Here is a 27,427-nt window from a genome sequence, read left to right on the forward strand (position 1 = left end):
CTGAATTTTTCTCTAAGAAGACAAAAGGTCCCACTTTAGTTCTGAATCTTGTAAAGACAGCTTGTGATTGCTTAGGATGCATAATAGACCTCTGAGCAGTCCATTCAAAATCAGATTTATTGAAACAAACTTAACTAAGACCCTACCAATATTTTCCTAAAACCAACAAAGTAATGCATAAAATATTTGTTTGAAGTAATGACATGTAGAATATTAACATAAAGATATGCTACATACATTATTAATATCATTGTACAACTTTGGACATTTTGAATGTGTTCTATAAAATAATTCATCCTATGTGTGTTTTTACTGGGATGTCACCTATAGGTTCAATATGCGTTTCGTCTTTGATATTATTGGGTTTACTGACTATACGATCAATAGCAGTAATAATATTTACTTGCGCTTTATTTTCCATCAATTCATCTTTATGTTCAATAGTGATATTGTCTACTAATGCATGGGTACCCATAAAGGGGGGCAGAGGGCAGCCCCCCTGGCTGAATGATGCTGCCTTATTTCTATTTTTTTGTTCTGAGATTTCTATTATATAGCATTAAAAGTGCCAATTAGATGAGGTTTGCCCCCCTGGAATTCAGCTTATGGGCTCCCATATACGAATACTCTTTATATTTCACCTATGATTTCACTGTACATTATCTCATTATTTTTACACAGGGAGCAGTTTTGGCATTTAGAAAAGATATGGATAATGACATTACTGCACCAGTATGCCTGTCTTATTTTTCGTTTCTTTACGATGCTAATACAAGAACGGTTGTGATAGGATCTTTCAACAGGTAACGTGTTACCAACAACACTAGCAAGAAGTTGTACCCCTTCACCGACACTTATTTTATGTTTGCATTCTCTTTGAGCACCAACTTCTCTGGAAATGATACTCTACCATATCCACCATTTACATGATAGAAATTCTTGGGTAATCCAAAGAAATTTAGCTCCCCGCTGTCATGACAACGCACGCATACATTTCCAATAAGATCCCCATTAATGCTTGTTTCATAGTTCAAGTATTTCTCCTTTTCAGCATTCAACGCAACAATGATTTTATCGTGTGCACACACTTTCTTTCAATATTTTGTTTTTACTTTGAAAAAATATGATGCATGTGGTTATCCTTCTACGGTACGAAAATTACTGATTTTATACATACAATAAACTATGTAGTGTCGATAACTAAACATAGAGTACCACTGGTACAGCCGCACGCACATTTCATGTCATTTTAAGACATATAAAAAAAAGTTGAAAAATGTCCTGGTTGTAGTAATAAGGCATCTACTAAGACGTTTTCACATCTTTGCAAGTAAAGTGCCAGGATCATAGCTTGCTATTGATGAGTGGTCTTTTTAATAGTTCCTTCTATGGCCCTTTGGTGTCGGAAAGAGTAGCAGCATAGCAATCAATATCATGACAAACGAATGCCATCTCCATTTTTTTTTAATATGATGCAAGTGTGTATCCTTCCAATGTACAGAAATACTCTTTGAAAATATATAATAAACTATGTAGCATCGATGAGTAGCCATATAGTTTCACACATTTACAGCCTATCACAGCCGCATAAAAAATAAATAAAAAAAGTTGAATAATTGTCTAAGTCCAAAAAATTTAAAGTCAGAAAAAAAAGAAAAGCTTTACTAAAAATATTAATGGTTTGAATAGTAGAAGTCACGGCTAACATATCTATATCATTTTCATTTTATGTTTTGAAAATTTTAAATGTGAATTTTTCGGTTTTAAGCATAGTTCATGTCATTCTATGACATGTAAATAAAAGTGGAAGAAAATTTCAATGTTAAAACAAAATATATAATATAAAAATAGAATTTTAAAAAAAGTATGAAAAAATGGGGGCAGTGGTTAAGAAGTAGGGGGAGGGGGGTTGTAGGTTGGGGGAGGGGCCCTTGGAGGTCGAGGTCCCTGGAGGTTGGGGTCCTCGGTGGTTGGAGACCTTGATGGTTCACATCCATAACCACCTCACTACTTGATTTCTAAGGATTTCTAAGGATTGTTCTGGATTTTTATATTAAAATTTCTTTTTGGCACCTTACGAGTTTATTAGTTACAACTGGATAGCATACTCCATTACTAAAGAATATTTTATATTGGCTGCGCTCCTCAATTGATACTTGTGTATTATACAGACCACAGCCAAGAAGTGAAGCTATGTCATTCAACTTGTGAACGGATGAATATATCCTAATCATATTCTAAGATTTATGTCACGTGGTGTGGAAGTTACCATTCCCTCGGACTTATCTTTAGTTGGTATGCAATTTTAACCCTTTACCGGTTTCATTCTATCCAAATGAAAATATTTTATATGCCTAGTTGAGACCATTATTTAGTGGTCCAAAATACTTGGTACTCAAAAACTAGTTTTTCTACTTGGCACGATTTCACCAATATCTAGTCCCAAATGTAACGTCTTCAGCTGGTCTTATATAGCGTTCGCCTAGTGCTCCATACAAGTTTTACACCGAATTTAGTTTGGTAGGTGTCTTATGATGTTTGTCCCACCGTACGTCTTGTATCAGCTCGTATGCCACTACTAGCATAAGTTACAACCCTTCCCCTGAGGGTTTTGGGGTGTTGTCATCCTCAAAGACATAATTTTCAGAGCTTTAAACAATGTTGAACAGAATGGGTATCTCAAATATTTGATTGGATATGTTTGAGCAAATGGTGGGTGTGAGAAAGATTTACTTGCCCTTCAATTACATTCGACTTTTGAAAAAGGCACCAGCCCTTTCAATTTCCAATCGAATGATTCCTTTTTGAAGTTTCTAAAACAACCCTTTCTATAAAACCTTATATGCCCCATGGCATAACTTAGAACCCTTACCCTGAGGACTGTAGCGGAGGTTGTCATCCTCAAAGACATAATTTTTAAAACTTTCAACTGCGCTGTGAAAATAGCTATCTCAAAATTTTGATTGGATGTGTTTGGTAGAATGGTGGAAGTGAGAAGGGGGTTAGTTGCCCTCCAATCACTTTCTGTTATTAAAAAGGGCTCTGGCTCTTTCAATTTCCAATCAAATGAGCCCTTTTTGAAGTTTCTATGACAACCCATTCTAGAGGAACCTTATATTCCCCCAGAGCATAACTTACAGCCCTTATCCTGAGGGCTGGGGGCGGGGTTATCATCCTCAAAGACCTATATTTTAGAACTTTTAACTACGTTGAACAAACTTGCTATCTCAAAATTTTAATTAGATGTGTTTTGGTGGATTGGATGGTGGGAGTGTGAAGGAGGTTAGTTGCCCTCCAATCACTTTTAACTTTTGATTAGGGCACTAGCCCTTTCAATATCTTATTTAATGAGCCCTTTTTGAAGTTTTTACTACAACGCTATCTATAAGGCCTTAAATGCTCCCAGAGCATAACTTACAACCCTTGCCCTGAGGGGTGTGGGGGGTATGTACTCCTCAAAGATATAATTTCCAGAACTTTCAACTATGTTGCACAAAATGGCTATCTCAAAATTTTGATTAGTTGTGTCTGGGGATATGATGGGCGTGAAAGAGGGGTTATTTCATTGTATGTGTTTGGGGAAATGGTGAGCGTGAGGTGGGGTTAGTTTCCCTCCAATCACTTTTGACTATTAAAAAGGGCACTAGTCCTTTCAATTTCCAATCGAAAGAGCCCTTTTTGAAGTTTCTATGACAAGACTTTCTATTAAAACCTTGTATGCCCCCATGGCATAACTTACAGTCCTTGCCCGGTTGTGAGGGAGTTGTCATCCTCGAAGACCTAATTTCCAGATTTTTCAACTGCGTTGAGCAAAAAAAATCTAAAAATTTGGATCAGAAGCGTTTGGGGAAATGTTGGTTTTGTGGGAGGGGCATTTGCCCTCTTATCGCTCTTGACTATTAATAAGGGCACTAGCCCTCTTAATTCCCAATTGAATGAGCCCTTTATGAAGTTTCTACGATAAAACTTTCTACAAAAACAAAAGGGCATAACTACAACAACTCCTTTGATATAAAGTGCCCTCGTCTAAAATCAACCAAAAAAAAATAAATAATACATTGTGCCAGCATTGTTCTCACTTAGGCACCGTTATTTCGCTACCTTTGATTTCTGGTTGTTTTAGGTTTTATTCATAAAGTACCAAAAGATATCCGAAAATTATACTTCGGGTGCCTTTACTAGGTTGAAAAGACTGGGAAGCATGATATAAGGCCCATACTTAAAGACTCTAAGCCTAGTTTTTTCAATTCCCCATCTAGCATACATTCCCTCTAAGCCCCCTTTATAAATTTTATAAAACCTCAGCTGGTTAGCAAAACTAAGCTACTTCTAGGTTATGCTAGTGTTGTCAATGCACAGAAATTAAAGTAAAGGACAATATTTACTTTCTAATGTTTAAGGAGTTAATTGAAAAAAAAATCAAATTTTCGATGAAAATCCTCAAAACGCATTTTTTTTAAATATAAGGAGGAAAGAGGCAAAAAATCAAGGGGGCTACTTTTATCCCTAAAATAAACTCACTTGAGCTAGATCTTAACTAAAACATCATAAAGAGAGGTAATTAAACAGTTCTAACAAATGGAATTTTCATACCAAAAGATACATCAAAAGAATTAGATTTTTATTTTGATTCCAATTATATAAGTTTTATTAAGTTTAATTCTACCCATCAAAAGTTAAGCGCCTGAGAAAATCTGCCTGATTTTTGAAAAAAGGGGAAACACCCCTAAAAGTCATAAAACCTTAATGAAAATCACACCATCAGATTCGGCGAATCAGAGTAGAGGTTTCAAGTTCCAATCTGTAAAAATGTGGAATTTTGTATTCGTTTGCCAAAAGAAAGATCACGAATGTGTGTTTATTTGTTTTTTTGTTATTATTTTTTCCCATGGGTGATCGTATCGAACCATTGGTCCTAGACAATCGCGACAGGGCTCATTCGAATAGAAAGTATAATTTCTATTGCCCTTTTTAAATGACCAAAAATATTGGAGGGTATCTAGCCCCCCTCCTACGCTCATTTTTCCCCAAAGTCACCCGATCAAAATTTAGAAGATAGCCATTTTGTTCAGCATATATAATAACTATGTCTTTGAGGATGACTTAATCCCCCACAGTCCCAAGGAGAAGGGCTGCAAATTATGGACTCTGGCCCAATGATTGCATATAGTATTGGTTATTGGGAAGTATACAGATGTTTTCAGGTGAGATTTTATCTTGTAGTGGAGTCACGGGTTACGTGGGAAAATCTTTCCATAGAGGAAGTTTTCATGGGGGAAGAGACCTTCTTTATGAAGGGGGTGTCGGATTTCCCAGCATTATTTATAAAGACAATCAATAATTGAAAAGAAAAAAAAATATTTCAACTGAAAGTAAGGAGCAACATCAAAACTTGAAACGAACAGAAATTATTACGTATATGATTGGGTTCACCCCCTAGTCAAGACATCGCTCTTTACGCTAAAGTTTTCTTAGTACTTTCTTAAGAGCTATTTATTCTAATTAACGGCCTTTGTGATTAAAGGGTAATTGTTAACGAATTGGAACAAAATTCAAACTTTAGCGTAACGAGCGAGGTATTGACTAGGGGGTGAAAACCCTAATATACGTATTAAAAATATTCGAATTTAGAAGTTCGTTACGTAAGTTAATTCGTAAGTTACGTATATTTATTACTAATAAAAACGTTCGTAAATAAAATAAAACATCTTTCGAGAAAGCCATTTAACCAAAAAAAGCAAAATTAATATGTAAATGTTGTTTTAATTATTCATGTACGGTAAGCCAAAATAAAAACCTGCATTAATTCAAAACGTTCAGAAAATAAATAAAAAAAAGTTTTTTAACTGAAGGTAAGGAGCGACATTAAAACGACTGAAAGTAAGGAGCGACATTAAAACTTAAAACGAACAGAAATTATTTCGTATATGAAAGGAGCTGTCCCCTCCGCAACACCTCACTCTTTACGCTAAAGTTAGACTCTTTCTCAAAACTCTATTTTTTAAAACAATAAAAAAATTTAGCGCAAACAGCGAGGCGTTGAGGAGGGAGCAGCCCCTTTTATATACGGAATCATTTCTGTTCGTTTTAAGTTTTAATGTCGCTCCTTACTTTCAGTTAAAAAACTTGTTTTTTATTTAATTTTATCAGAATCGAGCGTTCGGTTTCAAGGTTCAGCTCAAAGCTATTGATTATATCAACATACTTTAATTTAGATTTATAGTTGAAAAAAGCTAAAAAAAAATAGGTAACAATTAGTGATATAGCTTAATGTTCTAGGCTTTCTTATTTTCGTAAATTCCTAGCATGTGATAAAGGAGTGAATTATAGCATTAAAAAGATTGAAAAAACACCCGTATAAAGGAGACAGTGGTTGTACCATTCGTAATGCCTATGGCAGGCCAGATTTGATTCTTTATTATGATTGTTATTTCGAATAGATATACACTTTCTAGTGCCCAATTAGCATTGAAAGAAAGAAGATATAGAATAAAAGATGTTTCAACGCTCTTATGGAAAAATTTGATCTTCCTTGTCTTTCAATGAGGGAGGGAGGGCAGCAATTATATCGTATTGAGTTTTTAAACAAGGTGATTGCAATGACTTAATTTTTAACTCGAATCTTCAGCTCTTTTTAAACGTTAATATTCAAGAAACAAGAATAATTAATATGCTCTTTCTTATGAGAAATTCAAATTCTTTGAAACATTGCCGAAGAGCAGTTGTGATAATAATTAAACAAGCTCTATGTAATTATGTTAACTACATAGTGTCAATTACCTTAGTATTCTTCAAATTTCTAAAATCTGTATGATTTCTCCAAAGATAACATTTCATAAATAAGACACTAAATTATTAACAGCTGCTTTAGAATAATTCTTCCTATAGACTGTTGTTTCTTCTGAAGACTGTTGATATTTCTAACGAAAAGTTTTAGAAAGACGTAAAGTAGAACCTATACTCCATTTCTTACTTTAGCTATAACTTATATTGACTTCTTTAGTTAGTTTCCCAAGATGGATGAATATCTTACGTAATACTGTTATGTGTACGTCTGTTAAAACTAAAAAATATAAATTTGTTTTAAAAATATTTATCAGAAAAAGTAAAGAGCTAAGTTGAAACTTAAAGCAAATAAAAAATACTGCCTTACAGTTTATGCAGCTTCGGAACACTGTTTCAGATAAACTGGATCTAGATATTTTGCCCAGTTTGCGCAATTTTGTAAGACCACTTCTTAATAAAAAACTAAGCTGGCTTTAATTGTTATAGAAAACTGAAATAGTAATATTAAATTAACTGATTTAATGGCTGTTAAAAGACTTTTGAGACCTTTAGAAATTGTTCTTTTATTTTCTGTCGGCTCATTAACGGTTTTTATGTTTCTAATCTTATTTTACTGCGTCAATGTTGTGTTGTCAATATAGCACTAGTTTTTCACTATTCTATATAGTTAGAAAGATATTAGGAGTCATTATATTTGAGAAAATTTTTCAGAAGAATATGATAATTACAGAAGTATAGGACAGGGTAACAAAATATTAACATGACCCTATCTGAGAGAAGTCAGGTCAAGACCATTAAATGCACTTTAACGCATATTTTAGCTTCTCAATTATTTTACAAGATATACAGGGGGCTCTAACATTTCCAGCCTAAACTGATCAACGAAATGTTACTTGTGAATTTTACACTCTTCAATATTGGCGGTACAAAATACCTATGGTTAACCACTTTGCTCAACAGAGTGGAATATCTAGGCCTCTGATACCTTGGCAAATAGACTATGTGTGATTTAACAAAAGTCACCTAGAGAACAGTATACATAATCTGTTCTTGTAAATGATAAAAAGTTCATACGCTCCATTATTAGGCCTCTTTTTGATCTCACTTGGAGGTGTGTCACTCCAATCTCATCCTTTCCCTTAGCCTGGGTACTTTAAACAGCCTGTGATTTCACTCAAAAAGGGGACCAAATATCATAATTTCCAACTCACTGCTTTTTAGAAAGACTAAACCTGTATTAACCTAAATTAAAACAATGAACCTAACTTACAATACATGGCGAATGCTTTGGTCTTTCCTAAATAGTATTATTGCAATGAATATTACATGCCTCTATAGCTTTTCCTAATTTAACCATATTTTCTTGTAATAGTTCATTTTGCCTTTAAAGATTTTTACTCAAATTTTATCGTGTTTTTTACTCTTTATTTACTGACTTTTTTACTCTATTTTGAAAATCAAACTTGTTGAGTTCTTGACGTAAGGCTTATAAGTTAATGTCTAAACATCAGTTTCTTTTTCTACAACCCTGACAAAAATAAGAAATATAACTGATACATGACTCACATTGAAAGAGCAAACTTCCAACCAGGAAATTTATTTCTAGAAGTTGAACTTGTATATAATTTTATACTTACAAATATATGACCCTTAATCTAATGAAAATATATCCGTTTGTTTAAGCACTATTGTCGAAAAATAAAATACCAGTAATCCTGAGAACCATTGAAGCTAAAGCACTGCTTTATTGTAACGTATTGTAGCTATTGTGCTTAAAACGTAATTAGCCACACACACCAAACATTTGAACATGTGTTACCAAGCTAAAGGGGTTATTTATGTAACTAGAATGTACCTGGAGATTTAGCAAGATTCGTTCAATGTCGTCGGCAACAATTTTCGCAACCGGCCGGTTAACAGAATTGTGATCCAGCATTTGCTTCAATAGTAATTGCTAAAACAGTGAAAATAAATAAGCCTTATTCTGCAGACAGGAAATAATTTAAACAGAAATAACAGTTATTCGTTTAAGCTTAAATCACAAATGAAAATATCCAAAATAAAAAAAATGTTTTCCATGCTTGTAATACAACTTCCTCTTCAAGATGTAACCAGCTTATATTGGATATTTTACATCTTTTCATATTCTTAAGCCCTAAATTGCCACATTACTTAGGTTATGAGACTCTCTTAGAAAGTCAGAGGTTCTGAAAGCGGTCTCGATCGTCTTCACGCCTTATAGGATATTTCTTGTTATGGCACCCCTTAGTAAAATGCTATTAAGTAATTATACCGGTGCCATACAGAATGAATTACACCGATGCTCTGCACCTTTTGGCAGAGTGTGAATATCCACAAGGTTGTCAAGACAATGCACTTTTGATAACATCATGTTTTTTTTGAAAGGCTCAATAATTTTTAATCAAATATTTAATTGCTTTTAGCCGGATGTGGTTGTTTTCTTGCTCGAGTGCTTTAAAGCTAAAAGCTGAAAAATATTGTCCTAGATATATTGAGATAATAAATATCTATTTTGATTATTTTCCCTATGTTTTCTGGTTATAGACCTGGCTTTTGGTATGTGTGCACTCAGAATGGAAACAAAGTGTATTTTACTAAGCGAGCATAGCTATTACCGGTTCCGTCCAGGACTAAACTGAAAACAGGTCGTCCCTGGTTGGGATGGGAGGATGTAAAGAAAGGCTTGGAAATACTTCCTAAATGCTCTTAACTTTGAATGCTATACATGTTTGACTGGCTCAATAGCCCCCTTAATATGTACTGAAAGTTTAAACTTAATACTCTAAGCTATTTTTGAGATATAGCTGATATAGGCTTTTGATAGCCTACATTAATATAGCGTGTTTCCATTTAGAAGTTTCATTTTAATAGCCTTAGCTTCAGTATTACTAGCCGTATTCGCCGTAGTAGTAGTTATAGCAGAAGCAGTCGTGTTAGTAGTAGCAGTTGTAGTGGTAGGGGTAGAAGTAGTGTTAGTAGTTTTAATATGCACATTTTGCATTTTTTTTTTTTTTTTATAGTTCAATTTCCTCTTTAACATGATCTGAAAGATTTAACTTAATGTTCTAGAGCATTCTTGGGATACAGCTTATATGTCCTTTTGAAATCCTGCTTTCAGAAACTGTGTTTTTATTTAGTTCAACATCCCCCTAAACATTCCTTAAGGTTTCAGATTTCTAACCCCTACTCCCATCACTTAGAGAACCGTAAAAGTAGCATTAGTAGTGCGTTTTGGTTAATCCACCAGAACATATCCTGAAAGTTCCAACTTAAGAAGATAAGCCGTTCCTGAGATATTAAAGTTACATTCCTTTGAAAGTCAACATACTCATAATTTGTGCTTATCAAACAGTTCGTGGTAACGAACAGTAAGTAAGGAGCGACCCGGCTCAATGGTAACCGAAACTCTAAAAAACGGAATTTTGATACTAATAGATGCATCAAAAGAATCAGATTTTAATTGTGATTTCAAATATATAAGTTTCATCAAGTTTATTCTTACATATAAAAAGTTACGCGCCTGAGAAAATTTGGCTGATTTTCAAAAAAAGGGGGGAAAGACCCCCTAAAAGCTATAGAACCTGAATGAAAATAACATCATAATATTCAGCGTATCAGAGAACCCTACTGTAGAGGTTTTAAGCTCCTATCTACAACAATGTGGAATTTTCCATTTTTTGCCAGAAGAAAGATCACGGATGCGTGTTTATTTGTTTTTTTGTTTTTTTTGTTGTTTTTTTTCTTTTCCCCAGGGGTGATCGTATCGACCCAAGGGTCCTAGAATATCGTGGGAGGGCTTATTGGAACGGAAATTAAAAGTTCTAGTGCCCTTTTCAAGTGATCAAATAAATGGAGGGCAATTAGGCCCCCTACCACGCTCATTTTTTCCCAAAGTCACCCGATAAAATTTTTTAGATAGCCATTTTGTTCAGCATGGTCGAAAATATTATAACTATGTCTTTTAGGATGACTCAATCCCTCGAAGCCCCCAGGAGGAGGCCTGAAAGTTATGAACTTTACCCAATGTTAACATATAGTATTGGTTATTGGGAAGTATACTGACGTTTTCAGGGGGAATTTTTTCGGGTAGTGGGGGGTCGGGGTGGGTCGGGGGTTATATAGGAGGACCTTTTCATGAAGGAAGTTTTCATGGGAGAAGGGACATTGCTATGAAGGGGCGCCGGATTTCCCATCATTATTTTTTTTTTTTAATCAGAAATTAAATATAAAAAAAAAGTTTTTCAACTGAAAGTAAGGGGAGGTGAAAGTAAGGGTGGTATTGACTACTTGCTCATATCTGCAAAAATCTGCAACTATACCTGCAACGTATTTTTGCCAGAAGAAAAATATAGGAATATAGAAGTTCGTTACGTAAGTTAATTTGTAAATTACGTCAGAACCAAATTTAGAGACAGCCATTTAGAAAAAGAAAAGTAAAATTTTTAAGCAAATTTTGTTTACTTATTCAAGGACGGTGAGCAAAAATAAAAGCTGCATTAACTAAAAAACGATCAGAAAATAAATAAAAAAACGAGTTTTTTAAACTGAAAGTAAGGATCGACATTAAAACTTAAAACGAACAAAAATTATTCATTATATGAAAGGGGCTGTCCCCTCCTCAACGCCTCGCTCTTTACGCTAAAGTTTGACTCTGTCTCACAACTTTATTTTTTATAACAATAAAAAACTCTAGCGTAAAGAGCGAGGCGTTGAGGAGGGGACAGCTCCTTTCATATACGGAATAATTTCTGTTCGTTTTAAGTTTTAATGTCGCTCCTTACTTTCAGTTTAAAAAATTGGTTCGTAACGTGGTAACGGATTTTTTTCTGGAGGGGGGAGGCTTTCAACTGAAAGTAAGAAGCAACATTAGAACTTGAAACAAACAGAAATTATAACGTATATGAGGGGGTTCTCCCCCAAGTCAATACCTCGCGCTTTACGTTACAGTTTTTTTAGTGCTTTCAAAAGAGCTATCTATTATAATTAAACTGCCTTTGTGATTCAGGGGTCTGTGAATTAATTTTTTTAACTTTTAACGTAAAGAGCGTGGTATTGACTAAGGGGACAACCCCCTCATATACTTAATAACATATACGTAATAAAAAAAAAACCAATAAAAAAACAAGCGATACGGCTCAATAGTAATCGAAACTTTTCAAAACGAAATTTTGATGTCAATAAATGTATCAAAAGAATGTGTTTATAATGCTGATTCTAAATATATAAATTTTATTAAGTTTAGTATTACTCATCAAAGGCTAAAAGCATGAGACAATTTACTCGATTTTTTAAAGAGGGGGGAAACATCCCCTACAAGTGAAAGAATTTTAATGAAAATCAAACCGTCAGATTCAGCGTATCAGAAAACCCTATTACATAGGTTTCAAGCTCATATCTGCAAAAATCTGCAACTTTGTATTTTTTGCCAGAAGAAAAATATACGAATATAGAAGTTAGTTACGTAAGTTAATTTGTAAATTACGTCATAACCGAATTTAGAGACATCCATTTAGCAAAAGAAAAGTAAAATTTTTATGCAAATTTTGTTTACTTATTCAATGACGGTGAGCCAAAATAAAAGCTGCATTAACTAAAAAACGATCCGAAATTAAATAAAAAAAAAAGTTTTTTAAACTGAAAGTAAGGAGCGACACTAAAACATAAAACGACCAGGAATTATTCCGTATATGGAAGGGGCTGTCCCCTCCTCAACGCCTCGCTCTTTACGCTAAAGTTTGACTCTGTCTCACAACTTTATTTTTTTAAACAATAAAAAACTTTAGCGTAAAGAGCGAAGTGTTGAGGAGGGGACAGCCCCTTTAATATACGGAATATTCTATTCGTTTTAAGTTTTAATGTCGCTCCTTACTTTCAGTTTAAAAATCTTGTTTTTTTATTTAATTTAGTTCAAAATCGACCTGAACAATCCTTGAAAGCTTCACCTTAATACTTCTGACTTGTGTAGTGACAGTAGTTGAAGTTGTAATAGTGATGAAATTAAAAATAGTATACACATAATATTTGTGGTTTTTCCCTCAATATTCCTCTGAACACAATTTGAAAGTTTCAACTTAATACTAAGAAATTTTTCTGACGCATTGGTGATACGTCCTCGTGACAGCCTGTATGCACATAGTATGTATTGAAGAAGTTCAACACTGTTTTAAAATGTGAGCTTTGGTAGCAGAAGTAGTAGTTACAGCAGTAATAGTCAGTAGTATTAATAGAAGTAGAATCAGTAGAGCGTAAATACTACCTTTTGGTTAGTTAAACATATTCCAGAAAGAGCCCAGCAAGTTTCAACTTCACAGAACGAGCTGTTTCTCAGATATTGCTAATACGTCATTTTCAAAACCTGCATGCAGATGCCGTTTTATGATTCAGTTCAATTTCCTCCCTTAATATTCCTTAAAAATTTCACCTGCATACCCTTAGTAATTATTGTAACAGTAGTCAAAATATTAGTAGTAGTAGGAACAATAGTAGTACTAGTTGTAGGACTAGGAATAATATTAACGGTAATAGTACTAGTACTAGCAGCGGTAGTCGTATTAACATATTGCCCTTTGGTCAGTTGGTTATCTCCTTTATCAAGCCCTGGATGTTTGAACTTAATACAATAAGCTGTTGCTTTGATATTGTCGATATGCCAATTTGGAAGCATGTAGGTCTGTAAGTTTTTTTTTATACAGTTCAACTTCCTCCTCGAAACATCCTGAAATTTTTTTCGCGTTAGTGCTGTTTGCTGTTTGCATATTGCTGTTTGATCAGTTGAACTTCCCCTCTAATTTTCCTTGAAAATTCAAACTTAATTTCCTAATCCGTTCCTGAGTTATACCCTTTTGACAATCTGCATGCACAAAGGGTGTTTTATTTTGTTCAGATTTTCCCTATGTATTTTTCTCAAATTTTCACGTTCATATCCATAGTATCAGATCACCAGTGGTAGAATTAGGGGCAGTAATAGTAGCAGTAGTGTTATATTAGTGATAGTAGTACCAGTATTTGCAGCAGTATTAATAGTAGTAGTACAGGATCCACATGTTGCCTCAAGTCGGTTGAACACCATCTTTCCACATGAGCACCTATAAGTTTCAGTTTGATACTGTAATCCCTTTCGTTGATTTTAGTGATACGCCTTTTTGACAATCTCTATACAAATAGTCTGTTTTGATTTTGTTCAACTTTGGCAAAAAAGTTTCCTCTAATTATCAAATCCATAGCCATAGCCTTGGTAGTACTCACTGCATAAGTAAAGAGGTAGTGGTAGTAGTGATAGTAGTAGCGTTAGTAGAGGTAGAAGGAGTAGTAGTAGTAGTAGTAAAGTAGTAGTAGTAGCACTAGTAGCAGTAGTAGAAGTAATAGTAGTAGTAGTTGTAATAGCAGTAGTAAAAGTAATAGTAGTAGTAGTTGTAAAAGCAGTAGTAGAAGTTGTAGTAGCAGCAATAGCGTACAAATATTTCTTTTGTGATCAGTTTACCACGCCCACATCATTTCCTGTAATATCTAAGTTATATACACTCAGTCTTTTGTAAGTTCAGCCAGTTTGACAACACTTAATGTAGAATTTGATCGGATTTTTTTGGAAATAAAAAGATTGTGGGGAAAGGGTAGATTGGCCTCCAGTCACTTTTGACTGTTAGAAGGGCAGTAAAACTTTCCATCCAATGAGCCCCTTCTTATCTGAAGTTTATACGACCACCCATTCTATAAAAACCTTATTTACCCCGTGCCAAAACTTACAACCCTTGCCCCAGGACTCAGGTTATGTCCACCTTGAAGGCACTGTTATATGATCATTTATTTAATGTTGAGAACAAAATGGTAATTTCAAAATTTTAATTCGATGCGTTTGGGGAAAAAAAGGTGTCAGGGACAATTCTCGGTTTTCTTCATCATTTTTTACTTAAAACGGAAATAGAGCTTCAAATTTCAAATTTAATAAACCTCTTCGAAAGTTCAAGCAGCCTACCCTCCCATGAAACCTTAGACGTCTTGGGGCAAAACATATAACCATTGCTACCAAACTCTGAGGGGTATCGACCAGAAATGGCTTGTTATATGATCTCTAGACTGTTTTTGAACAAGTGGTTATCTCCAAATTTGGTTCGGAATCTTTGGGGGAAAATTGGACTTGAGGGAAGGGGTTAGTTGCCTTCCGATCACTTTAACTCTTAAAAATTGCATTAGATCTTCTGATATCTAATCAATGAGTCCCCTGCAAAGTTTATGCGACCGACCTTTTCATAAGAACCTTATATGCCCTTGGGTATAATTTACAACCCTTGCCCTTGGGGTTGTAAGGGGATGGCATCCTAAAGGACATAATTACTGGACCTTTCAAAGGCAACGAGCAAAATGGCTATCTCCAAATTTTTATCGGACATATTTTGGGAAATGATTGACGTGAGGAGAGGGATGGTAGCCCTCCAATCACGTTTGACTATCTAAAATAGGCCCTGGAGCTTTCAATTTCCAAGTGAATGAGTTAATTTTTAAATTTTTACGGAATCTCCTTCTATACGAAGCACCCTGGTCAAAAAAAAGAAGAAAAAATGCAAACAAATAAATAATACACTGTGCCCGCATCGATCTGTACTTGGGCAGCGTCTTTACACTTCCTCTAATATTATGTAACCTTTTTGTCAGTTCAACATCCTCCACAAAAAGCCAAATAACATCCATCTTCACCTAAAAGACCGATCATAAGTTATTGCTCATATGCCCTGCTGACTTTAATTCAGTTTAAATTACTACTCAATACTTCCTGAGATTTTGTTTTTATCAGTCCTTTTGTTAGTAGTAGTTATAATAGAAGTAGAACTTGGAGTAGTCCAAATAGTAGTAGCAGTATCAGTTGTAGTATTAGCTTTAGCTTGCATATTTTGACTTTTTTTTTACGTTGATCTACCCCTTTAAGCAGTTCCCGAATATTTCAACTTAACTTCCTAATTCCTTTCTGAGGAACACATTTTGACAATCTGCATTCGTGTATTGTATTTCGATTTAGTTACAACAGAATCTCTATATTTTCCTGAATTTTCCCTTTTATATTTTAGTCTTAAGATTACTAGTATTGTTGCAGTAGGAGCAGTAGTGGTGATAGTAATGCTCTATTTAAAGTAGTATTAGCATTAGTAGCAGCAGTATTAATAGCAGTAGTAATATGCACACAGTGTTGATGGCCAGTGGATAATCTCCCTCATGATACCCTGAAATGTTCAGCTTTATACGTTAAGCCGTTGAAAGATATTTCTGATACGCCCTTTTAACAATCTCTATCCACTAAGAATGTTTAGATTTAACTCAACTTTCCCCTCGATATCTCTGCTAATATTCACTTCAATATCCTCAGCCTTGGTATCAACGACTGCAGAGGTAGTAATTGTAGTGGTGGTAATATTAGTAATTGTAGTATTTAATTGTAGTAGTTGTAGTATTTAGTAGCTGTAATGGTAGTAATATTAATAATTCTAGTATTAGCAGTAGTATCAATAGTAGTAGTTGTAATAAAAAAAGCGGCAGTAGTAGCAGCAGTAGTAGTAGTAGTAATTGTAGTTGTTGTAGTAGTAGTAGTAGTAGTAGCAGTAGTAGTAGTAGTAGTAGTAGTAGTAGTAGTAGTTGTGGTAGTAGTAGTAGTAGCAGTCTTAGTAGAGGTAGAAGTAGTAATAGAAGTAGTTTTGTCGAAAATCATATTCATAATCTTTGGCATGTTTTTCTCTAGCTTCACAGCAACCTTGTTAACAAAAATAACATTTACCACAATATCAGCACATGAGGCGTTTTTTCTATTCCATTTAGTGCTGTCACTAATTCTTCTTCACAGAAAATCTTCCTTCACCTCCAAATTGTCACGAACAATTTCATTGTTATTATATCTTTTCCTTTAGCATCAATATAGTTTAGCACCTTTTCTAGTGTTCTGCCAATCCCTTTTTAACTCTTTTCTCAACACTAATTATGGCCTTGTTCCATATCTTAGCTAAGAAAATCCAGACTGACTCTTCTTTCTCAGTTTTTTAACACACCAGTTCTAAATTTGTCTGTTACGTCCTTTGGCTGTATCTTGCAGATGCTTATGAATTTTATCAATACTAATAGATGCTTATAAATGACTTCTATTCAACACATACTTAAGTATCATTTTAATGCTTTCTTTGCTATCCTTAAGTTCTTTTCATATTTTGTTGTGATTTATTACTCAAATAATTCTTGTACAAATCCGCCTTCCTCCTCTCTATTAAAGTGTTTTTAATAATATTCCTAGCTGCGTTTCCAATTTTCCTCCTTATGACACCATCCGTGACTTCAATGGCTATTTTCCAAGAATCATTCTATCCATCTTCTTCAATTTTGAATTTTCAACAGTTTAGCATTCAACTGTTTGCAAATGAAGCAAATGAAAATATTGAGAAACCGGTGTAATGTTTTAAATGAGATAGTGGACATTACTATGTTGAAAATATTTGCCTAAACTTGCTTCTATATATTTTCATTTATTTTATTTGTAATAGAAAAGACGGTGGTATCTAAAAAGTTATTCTAGTACTCCAGGAATTTTTTTCTAGTATCAATGATATAGTTCTGTTTTCTAGAATGTCTTTTTGTCCTTCACTTTGAATAAAAGAAAATAGCTAAAATCTTCAATTTACAATCAAATTAGTCCCTTCAAAATATTCTACGGTCTCCCATTCTGTATGAAATGGCTCTTGAAAGAAACTAGCAAATTAATGACTTGTGTTTCTTTTTTACGGGAAAGTTAGTGTTAGCCTAAAATGAACAAACAACGACAATAAAAAATCGGAGTTAAAACATTGTTTATATTTACATTGTTAGACGGATACTTTGATTATGAGAACACTTTATACTCATGACGTTACGAGATGACTGTATATTTAAATATTAACAGACATTACACGTACCTCTTGAGGATATTTTCTTGAGAAATTGCATGGAAACTCTATCTGCTTGCGCTTCAAACCTTGAATACGCTTATCCCGTTCGTGCGTCGTAGAAAATGGCATAAGAAGCTCAAAGAAAACAATTCCTGATGAGTAAATATCATCTTCAAAGACATATATGTATCCAACTTGCTGAAAAAAGATAAAATTCGCCTTGCAACAAAATGCAATTTTTTTTATAATTGTCTGACAGACAAATTTTCTAGCAGAAAGATAAGAAATTCAAATCAGTAGAACAGAAAACAGAAACAACCAAAGACAAATCGCTATTTTACTAACTCAGTGAAAGCTGTTTTATTTTTGAGGCATGTGAATTGACTTTGATGACAATTTAAGATGCCGTATTGAAACTTAGGGTGAGTTTCAAATGTTATTGAAGATTAATATTAATAGTACTTCACCTCAAGGACTTAAGAAGGTTTCATTGTCAAATTTAACTGCAAGAAAATACTAAAGAAGTATTCGAAACATGAAATCAAAAGGATGAATTGGCAATGCCCCAAAACAATAGTATACAGCTTCAAAACCTGAAGTCTATTTGAAAGAAAAATACTGGGTCAATTTCTCTACGACATAAAAGAGTTAATTTTAAACATCAACCCAGAGGTTATATAGCTGTTTTTTAACTGCTTCATACAAAGTTTTATCCTCACTTTCTGATCATATATTCTGCTATATTTTATGCTGCTTTGCCAAACAGGTATTAGCAAACTGACTATGGAAAAAGCCGCCACATAAAATCGGTTCATATAGTTACCTAGAACATTCAAAGTGGCCAAAAATGAAGCTGATATAGTTCTACTGAATTTTGTCTGTTTACCTGTTTGTACTATATTTGAGATCTGATAGAGTGAAGCCTTGATCCCACGGTTTCAGAATTACTCTGTTGAAAACTTCACTTATAACAAACCCAAAAATAAAAAATTTAATGGTGGTATATTGATTAAAGTGGAAAGTGGAAAGCTAACAACATAATTCAGGATTTACCAAGGCCCTAGCCCACTATATTCTGTTTCTACGACAAATTTATATGAGTCAATGTTTAGTGTAGATATTCATTCTAGTAGGATTATGTTCTGTCGTATAAATATTCTGGTTAATGTAGAACATTGGTCTGAGATTAGTGACTGCTAAGAACCAACACTTAATATAATGAAATTCATTTCAGATATCAGAGGGCTATGGTATCCTTAATATCCATAAAAAAATTTTGATTTTTAATTATTAATAATTGAGGGAGAAGTTTAACATTTTAGACAGTTTAAACAGGACAACAAAAGAAATTTTAGACATTTATATGAAGATGGGCTACATTAGATGGTAGAAATGGACCTTAACAGAGAATATATTATAATTGGTGTTTAAATTTTAAGGGAATTCAATACTTACAAAAGGATTTGTGGAAATATGAATAAATAAGGTTTTAAATACCCTTGATCTAATGCTCAATGTTAATAAAATAGTATCACTTCTATGAGCAAATAAAAACAAATATTTGGTGGGATGGGTTGCTGCTGACATTCCTTTTGGGCAACACATTAGTCAAATATACAGAAGGGATTCAGATGAAATTCAGTTCTATCACCAATCACTCCATCTACTTTTTTATGCAATATTGAAAATCAGTTTATACTCAGTTAATGGTGTATCTTTGTCTCCATAAGGAAGATTCATGTTAATTTAGACACATCTATATTAGCAACCTGTTCCACACTTATCAAAATTAATGTTTACCTTAAGTTAACAAGACTTCCAATGTGTTGAGAGTAAATACAGATTTCTGAATTTTTGTTCACGTAAATTTTTTTTATTTTAAATTTATTCATATAGATAATTCATTTTTCCAGTTTTGTCAACAACTTGTCTCCAATCTAAATTAATAGCGCTAATAGGTTGCAGGGTCACTGGAACAAGATCAGAGATTTTGAAGAAGACAATCTATTACACTAGACTCACTTGCTTAGACCTAGATCCTCCTACACCTTTGGGTATATAGGGCAACGACGGTTCCCTACACCTTAGCTGATCTTTCAGCTAAGCTTAGCGTTCTTTGTGCAAAAGAACAAAGCTCATTCAGCATGGTTCGGAGACTCTTCAGTTTTTTCTCCAGGGATCAACCATGTGAGCTGCATTGTCTTCGAATCCTTCGAATGTCATATGGAGTCCAACACTATGTATCGTTTGGGACGCAGCCTTCTATCATGTAGGTCGTATGTCCCCTGTACTTCCATCTTCTTATTTTGATCTCGTCGTTCACCAGTAGTTTCTCGGTATCTGCCTTTACCTGGGCATTTGTTACTCTGTCGGTCCAATGTATCGCAGGGATTTTATGTGGGCAATTGTTCTCGAAGCTGAGTAGTCTTTTCTCAGCATTCTTTGAGAGGCTCCAAGACTCGCATCCTTACAAAAGTACAGAGAGTACATTACTCCTAAACAATCACAATTTTAACTTGTGAGATTATTTTCTACGTCTCCAAATATTCATCAGCTTAGAAAATGCTCCACCTGCATACGATATGCCTAGCATGACTTCTCTATAACAATTCCCATCTTGGGTCACTGTATACTACCGAGGTACTGAAATTCTCTGACCTCTTCTATATTAGTGCCTTTGTATCGACTACCACCTGCAAAGCTAGTCATAACTTTTTTTGACATAGGCTACTTTTCAGCTTATCAACATTAATCTTCAGGCCAATTGGGGTGACTTTCGCTGCTACCTCATTCAAAATATGTTGAATGTCCACTCGGCAGTGATCTACGAGAGTGATATCGACAGCAAAATGGAACTCGTGCATTTGACACTCGGGGCTTAGTTTTATGCTTCCTGTAAAGTGGCAAGCTCGAAGTACAAAGTCTACAGGTGTTGTGAATATTATTGTAGAGAGTAAACGTCCCTGTCGTACACCGGACTCGACAAGAAACCATTCTGACAGCCCATTCTCCATCTGTGGATTTAAATGTGAATTTATCATCCATATTAATTGATTTAAAGTTTTGGTGAGGAAAAACTCTGAAAAGCTAGCTCCCTTCGTCACCAATGGATTATCCCATGAAAATGGTATACTACACAATTTGTTTAAACGAATATGTGTCTACATAAATGGAACATTTGTGAGCACTAGCAACAATCTATCAAACTATGCAAGCTACCTACAATTTATGTTGATGAATCCAAAGTCCTATAAGAAATTAAGAGGTCTGGCAATGGGCTATGACTATAGATCAAATGTTGATACTGATGGTGAACTCACTTTGGCAGTGAGTAAGGAGTATAATTTAGTTGGTAGACTCATTCATGAAACATTTAAAATATCTCAAAGGATGCTCCCCCCCCCCAATGTCAAAATTAACTTAAAGTTATAGCTCGCTCCATCAAATTGCATCTTGAGAAAAACATTTGATGCATCAACCGATGCCAATGTCAATCTCACCGCCGCAATACTTCATGTACAATAACAACAGGTTATTAGTTTTGTTGCCTTGACAATTAAAAAACTTAGAGCATCTGAAAATAGTATCAAACTCCTCGTTCCTCACGCAATCACCTATCAACGCAATATTTCCAATAATTCAAGTACCTACGCCGATTATTCATTTATCAACGGTAAAATTACTTCAAAACTTGCTTTGGCTTTTGTAAAAAGTGCCAGTGCCATAAGATTGCGGACAAGTTCTCCACATGAATTTGAACTGTTTGGACTTTCTTCTCTTGTATGTAAGGTAAATGGAATTCCTCTCTAGAATCTATCCTTTGATAAATCTTATAGGGCACTATATGTAATGAAAATGCAATCCCTGGATCGAGATTCTAAGCTATAGGACTTGTCTGGTATTCAAGATATGAGCATTGTCTAAACGGGTACTGTACATTTAAATTGTACCTTTGACGTATCATTAACGGAGAATTTAATATTAATTTCACTCAATCATTTTGAAACCTATTGGGAAATTACCCCCAACGGCAGAGCTCTATTAGACTTGGCACCATGAACACCAATCAAATAATTGATGTATTTAACATGGATCAATACATGTCCGAGTACAAATCCTATTGTATACCCTCAGAATCCTTGAAGAAATTTATACTGCTAACAATACCATTATCATTATTTTTAGTATTCCATCGACTTTGCAGACGGAGCATTGGCTATGCATCTCTCAAACAGCAAAGAATATAGAATTTTATAATCCACTTGGCCGACCATATGCATTCTACATACCTCACTTCAAAAACGTCTTTGAAAGAAGTGGGAAAACAATTATTCAAAATCAGATGTGAGTACAAGAATTATAAACCAAAATCTGTGGTTTTCATTCATTAATATATTTTTTTTTCGATGCCGTGGCTATAATTACTGTGAATTTTTAAACATTTATGCAGACAATCCTCGTTTGAACGACTTTCTAGTTATTTTCCACTATATAATGTAACGTCATTTTTATTAGATCTGTTTGTGAAGTTAATGATACTTTTATAATTCATATTGTAAAATCCACATGTTTCTATCTGACTATTTGAAGTATTGTCGCACACAATATTCTCATATGAAGAATCACTTTTTGTAACAGCCAAATAAAAATCAGTACGTTTATAATCACTACTACCATTGTCTTCACAACAATGACGTTGAAACTATACTCTCTTCATCTTTTTACAATTGAAACTTGCTCCAAATTTTTCTTCACAAAATAATTTAAATCCACGACGATACCAATCTCTTAGAAATAAACTTAAATCAAATTTAAATTTTTTTCCAGTCATGCCAGGGTAAGTATTTTTCCATTGATAACACTAATGAAAATGACAAAATGAATAATCAAATGAGCATAGATATACTTTAAGATGAGAGTCACAAGTCTCGTCAAGACAGAAACTACTATCCTTAATTGTACAGCTTAGCCTCTATGCAATTTACACGGATTGCATAACCTAGACTTTTCATTATAGTCATCAACTGTAATACAATTCTCACATGATGACTAACTGACCAATGTATTTAAACATAGTGAACATGTGTGAACTTTAATTCGATGTTGTCCGTCTTACTGACGAAAAGAAACTGACTCACGATCAATAAAGGTGTAATTGAGAAAGGTCTTCTAGTAGGAGGTGTAATCGAGTGACGTTACAAAAACTTATTTCTCGTTGTCTTACAAAATGGCCGTCTTAAATGTATTTCTAGGTAGTGGTTTAAAGCAGAATCACAATATCATTTTGTTTGGTTTATAATTATTGCATCAATAAATTGAGTAAACACATTTGGTCCACATTGTATAAGCTTCATACATTAGTCCAAAGATGGAGAATTATTTTCCATGAAAATTCGAAGCATTTTTTCAGAGAATATTTTCTTTCGTAGAGCTAACATCCGGAATTCAACTTTTAGAGTATAACATTTTTACATTTTTACAAGATTTCCTTAAATTTTGCGTTTTTCAAAACCAATCATTTTCGTTCTTAACACTACTATTACCTACTAAACTAATAATTAATAGTTTCTACTTTGTACACCTCTTATATTAACATAATATGGGGGTACTGCCCGCTTGTATTCAATGGATTGTTTCACCGACAACATGAATGATTACGCAATATCAGATAAGGTATAATTCTTTAAATTTGCGAAATTCAAAGATACCTATGTGGAAAAAGAATAGTGCACCGCTCTAAGATATTGCTAGAAAATAAGTTACTGTCCGTTTGTATTCACTACACTGTGTTGCCCAGAACATGAATGATTATGCAATATCAGATATGTCATAATTCTTGAAATTCACGAAATTCTCGGAAGTCTATGTGCAAAATGGACAGGGCACTACTCGGACATATTACTACAAAAAGGAGGTACAGCCCTCTCAGAACTATTACTACATTACTACTTATATCAAGTTTTAACGATTTCTGTCCAGTTTCATAAAAATTAAAGTTATTATTTTTCCTGTATTTCAACATTTAGTGTTTTTTAATGGCTTAAATCTTCTTTAAACCTAAGGTAAGAATACAAGCAGGGGTTCCTCTTGACGGATAGCCTGGAATCTTTAAGATATACAAGAAAAGACATATTTTCTCTTGCGCTTTAAAGATTTAGTCATTTTTAAGGGAAAGTGTTTAAATCCCCTTCTTGGCCTCTTATAGGCTCTGGAGAACCGTCACACAGTTTGATTTCTTTAATACATATTTTGGTTAAATATTTAGCATATTTGAGTTTGAGCCATTTCCTACCATTTTATGCCTTGGTAAGGATAGGTCGAAGGTCTAAGGATAATGGCTTAGAACTTCGATAAACTTAGAGTAAGTATACAAGCAGGGATTTCTCCAAATGAATAGCTCGGGATCTTCGAGTTATACAAGAAAGGACATGTTTTTTCAGTACTTTAAAGATTTAGTCATTTTTAAGGGAAAGTGTTTACATCCTTCTCTTGGCCTCTTATAGGCTCAAGAGAGCCGTCATACAGTTTGATTTCTTTAACACATATTTTGGTTGAATATTTAGCGTATATCAATTTTGAGTGATTTCCTACCATTTTCATTAAGCATAAAGACATTTTTTTTCTGTATTTTAATATTTAGCATTTTTTTAAATGCCTTAGACCTTCGATAAACCTAGAGTAATGATGAAAGCAAGGATTTCTCTACATGAATAGCTCGGTGTCTTCCAGATATACTAGAAAAGGCAAATTTTTTCCGTATTTTAAGATTTGGTCTGTATTTTTCAAGGAAAAGTATCAATGTCCCTCTGATTACGCTTTCTGGGGTTATGGGGGCCATCAAAAAGTTATATTTCTTTAAGAAATTCTTTTTGGTTGTATTTTAGGATGTATGAAGCATTTACTATTTCCTTCCCATGTCATTAAATTTAAACTGATTCTTTTTTCTTTATTTTAACATTTATTTATTTTTTTCTAATGGCTTTTCGATAAAGCTTGGGTAAGGATATAAGCAGTGATTTCTCTACACGGGTAGCTCAGTATCTTGAAGATAAACTAGAAAAGATATATTTTTTTTTAATTTTAGAATTTTGTCACATTCAAGGGAAAGTGTCCTTATCCCTCTTTTTGCCCTTTCTAGACGTTGGGTGACTGACGTACAGTTTAATTTCTTTAGCGGAAACCTTTTGCTTATATTTTAGCGTATATCAAGTCTCAACGATTTCCTTTCCATTTTATTAAGTCTAAATTGATTTTTTTTACAGTATCTTAACATTTAGTCATTTCTCCTAATGGCTTAGACCTTCGATAAATCTAGGGTAAGAAAACGAACAGGGATTTCTGTAAATGGATAGCTCGGAATCTTTAAGATATACTAGAAAAGATTTTTTTTTCTGTATTTTAAGATTTGGCTATTTTTCAAGGGAAAGCGTCTATATTTTCTTCTTAGCCTCTTCTAGGAAATGGAGGGTTGACACACTTCAATTTCTTTAAAACATAATTTTTTGCTATACTTTAGCAAATATCAAGTTTTAACAATTTCCTTTCCATTTCATTAAATTTAAAGGGATTTTTCTTTCTCTATTTTAACAACTTTTTTTATAATGTCTTAGACCTTCGATAAACCTTTTGTATGGATACGAGCAGGGATTTTTCTACAAGAACAGCTCGGGATCTTCAAGATATATTAGAAAAGACAAAAATTTTCTATATTTTAAGATTTAGTCATTTTATGGCGGGAAAGTGTCTATATCCTCCTCTTGATCCCTTTGAGGTTATGGGGGGCTGACAAACAGTTTGATTTCTATAACACATACATTTTGGCTACATTTTAGCGTATATCAAGTTTTTACAATTTGATTTCCATTTCATTTTATTTAAACTAATTATTTTTTCTGTATTTTAACATTCAGTTTGTCTTTTTGGGTTATGTCTCTTTACCCTCTTCTCGGGCCCTAATCTTGGTTTAATAGATCCAGCATATGATAACATTTCAACTTGGAGTGGGCAGAGTGGCAAAGCGCTATGGAGGAGTTATTGGAGAGATATTATATTGAGAGCAGGGTCGCTGTCGAGGTCGATTTCGTATTATTTTTTGGTAAACTTCGAATAAACGACACGGATAACATTACAGTGTTAAAAATGTTGGGAGATTCTTACATTTTCGAATTTCTTTTGCAATACTGTTATTTCCTAGAATAGTAAAGTCGTTCTACATTTTCTGTTTAATCAATTTCTTCCCCCGTGAATAAATTCCGCTGCTTCCATTTTAATTACAATGACATGAGTATCGACATTTTTTCACACCGCGGTCATTTAATCTTATCAAACAATCACTCAATTATTAGGATGAGGTAATACCCACTTTGCTTACTCGCATAGTAAGTTAAGATAACATTCTCTCTCATGAGCATACGATTATCATTTGTTTAGTGACAAGTGGCAATAGTCAGTTAGTCACTTCACCAATTTTCAATTTCATCAGTTGACTTTGAATCTTGTTCCGTTAACAGTCATGCTAAAATTAAATTGAGAAAGAGCTAGTTTCATTAGTTAATCCTAATGAAATAAAACCAAATATGATGAAAATATAAAAATTTGGAACCAAATTTGGGCTATATATTTGCACATTATTGGGGGGGGGGGGTAAACCATCGTTTATATTAATTACGTAACCTACTCTAAGTACTCCCCCCCCTAAACCCCAAAAAACAATAGTTTAAATATTGTAAACGCAATGACAAACCATGCTTTGCGGTCCAATTCTCTACTGACTGATACCCATTTGACTGGTTTCCTGTAGCATCTATCTTACGCGTGTATCATCTAATTCACTAGTACCCATGATATATGCATTATTCTTTCTGTGACAACCTTACCCCCCCCCCGTCTTATTGGATTGACATAATGCCAGGTTATATACAAAAGTTAATGTTTTTATATTGGATTATGAACAGCTGGTATTGACAAAATATATGAAACTGTAAAAATGATGCATTTTTTGGTTGTTTCTAAGCATTGAGGGGGGGGGGGGTTAGTAAAGCAGGAATTTTTGATTTTATACCAAACTTTTTCCAAATAATATGGTCATGTTTTTGACATTATACCCCCCTCCCCATCTGCGGTCCCATATATAACTGTATAAACACATTTCATCGTTGTGTCGAATTTTTTGATGGCATTCTTTCTTGTTATATTCTTTCGTGTTCTTTCATATTGCAAAGTAACAATTTTATAGGTTAATTTTTATTAATATATTCCTAGGGCTATATCTCGGACCATCAGGGGGGTGGGTGTATTTTCAGAAGAGGCAATTATATTTATAAAAGATATACAATACGTGACGTAATGAGGATACTTATGTATTCAGCATGGTTTCTTCAAACGCGAATAATCACTAAATATTTAGCTTAAAAAACAACAACTAAAGTAAGGCCCATTTTAATAAAAGGGTTAACAGTTGTGTATTAGTGAAGGGTAGGCTTAAAGTCTACTTAAAAAGTGATTCAAAGGGACCATGCGGGCTGGACTGGGGCCCCAACCCTCTGATAACGTAAATTTCTGGGCATTTCTTTATTAAATTATAGGTTTTTCATAATCCCCCTTACTTTTTTAATTAAATCATTTCCAGTTCACTTTTATTAACGCACTGATCTGTTTGCTCCATCTTCCTTTTATTTCTTTGTCACATAATTTTTTTTAATTTATAAACTATTTTTCAACCACTT

The 27,427-nt window shown here is 33.9% G+C and overlaps 1 protein-coding gene across 2 annotated transcripts in view; it reads right to left on the reverse strand.

Annotated features, from left to right (window-relative positions):
• The window catches only part of LOC148943982 (uncharacterized), a 254,608-nt gene that overhangs the window by 94,599 nt on the left and 132,582 nt on the right, over positions 1–27,427 (reverse strand). For both annotated transcript variants that reach the window (XM_089101051.1, XM_089101050.1), the window contains exons 7-8: positions 17,730–17,900; positions 8,642–8,740 (exon numbers count right to left, since the gene is read on the reverse strand). In XM_089101051.1, coding sequence (XP_088957177.1) covers positions 8,642–8,740; positions 17,730–17,900 — 270 coding nt within the window. The remainder of the gene's footprint in view (positions 1–8,641; positions 8,741–17,729; positions 17,901–27,427) is intronic.

Source organism: Artemia sp. Qi Xiang Cuo, chromosome 15, assembly GCF_049724085.1.
Source record: "Artemia sp. Qi Xiang Cuo chromosome 15, ASM4972408v1, whole genome shotgun sequence".
In the NCBI taxonomy this organism is placed as follows: domain Eukaryota; kingdom Metazoa; phylum Arthropoda; class Branchiopoda; order Anostraca; family Artemiidae; genus Artemia; species Artemia sp. Qi Xiang Cuo.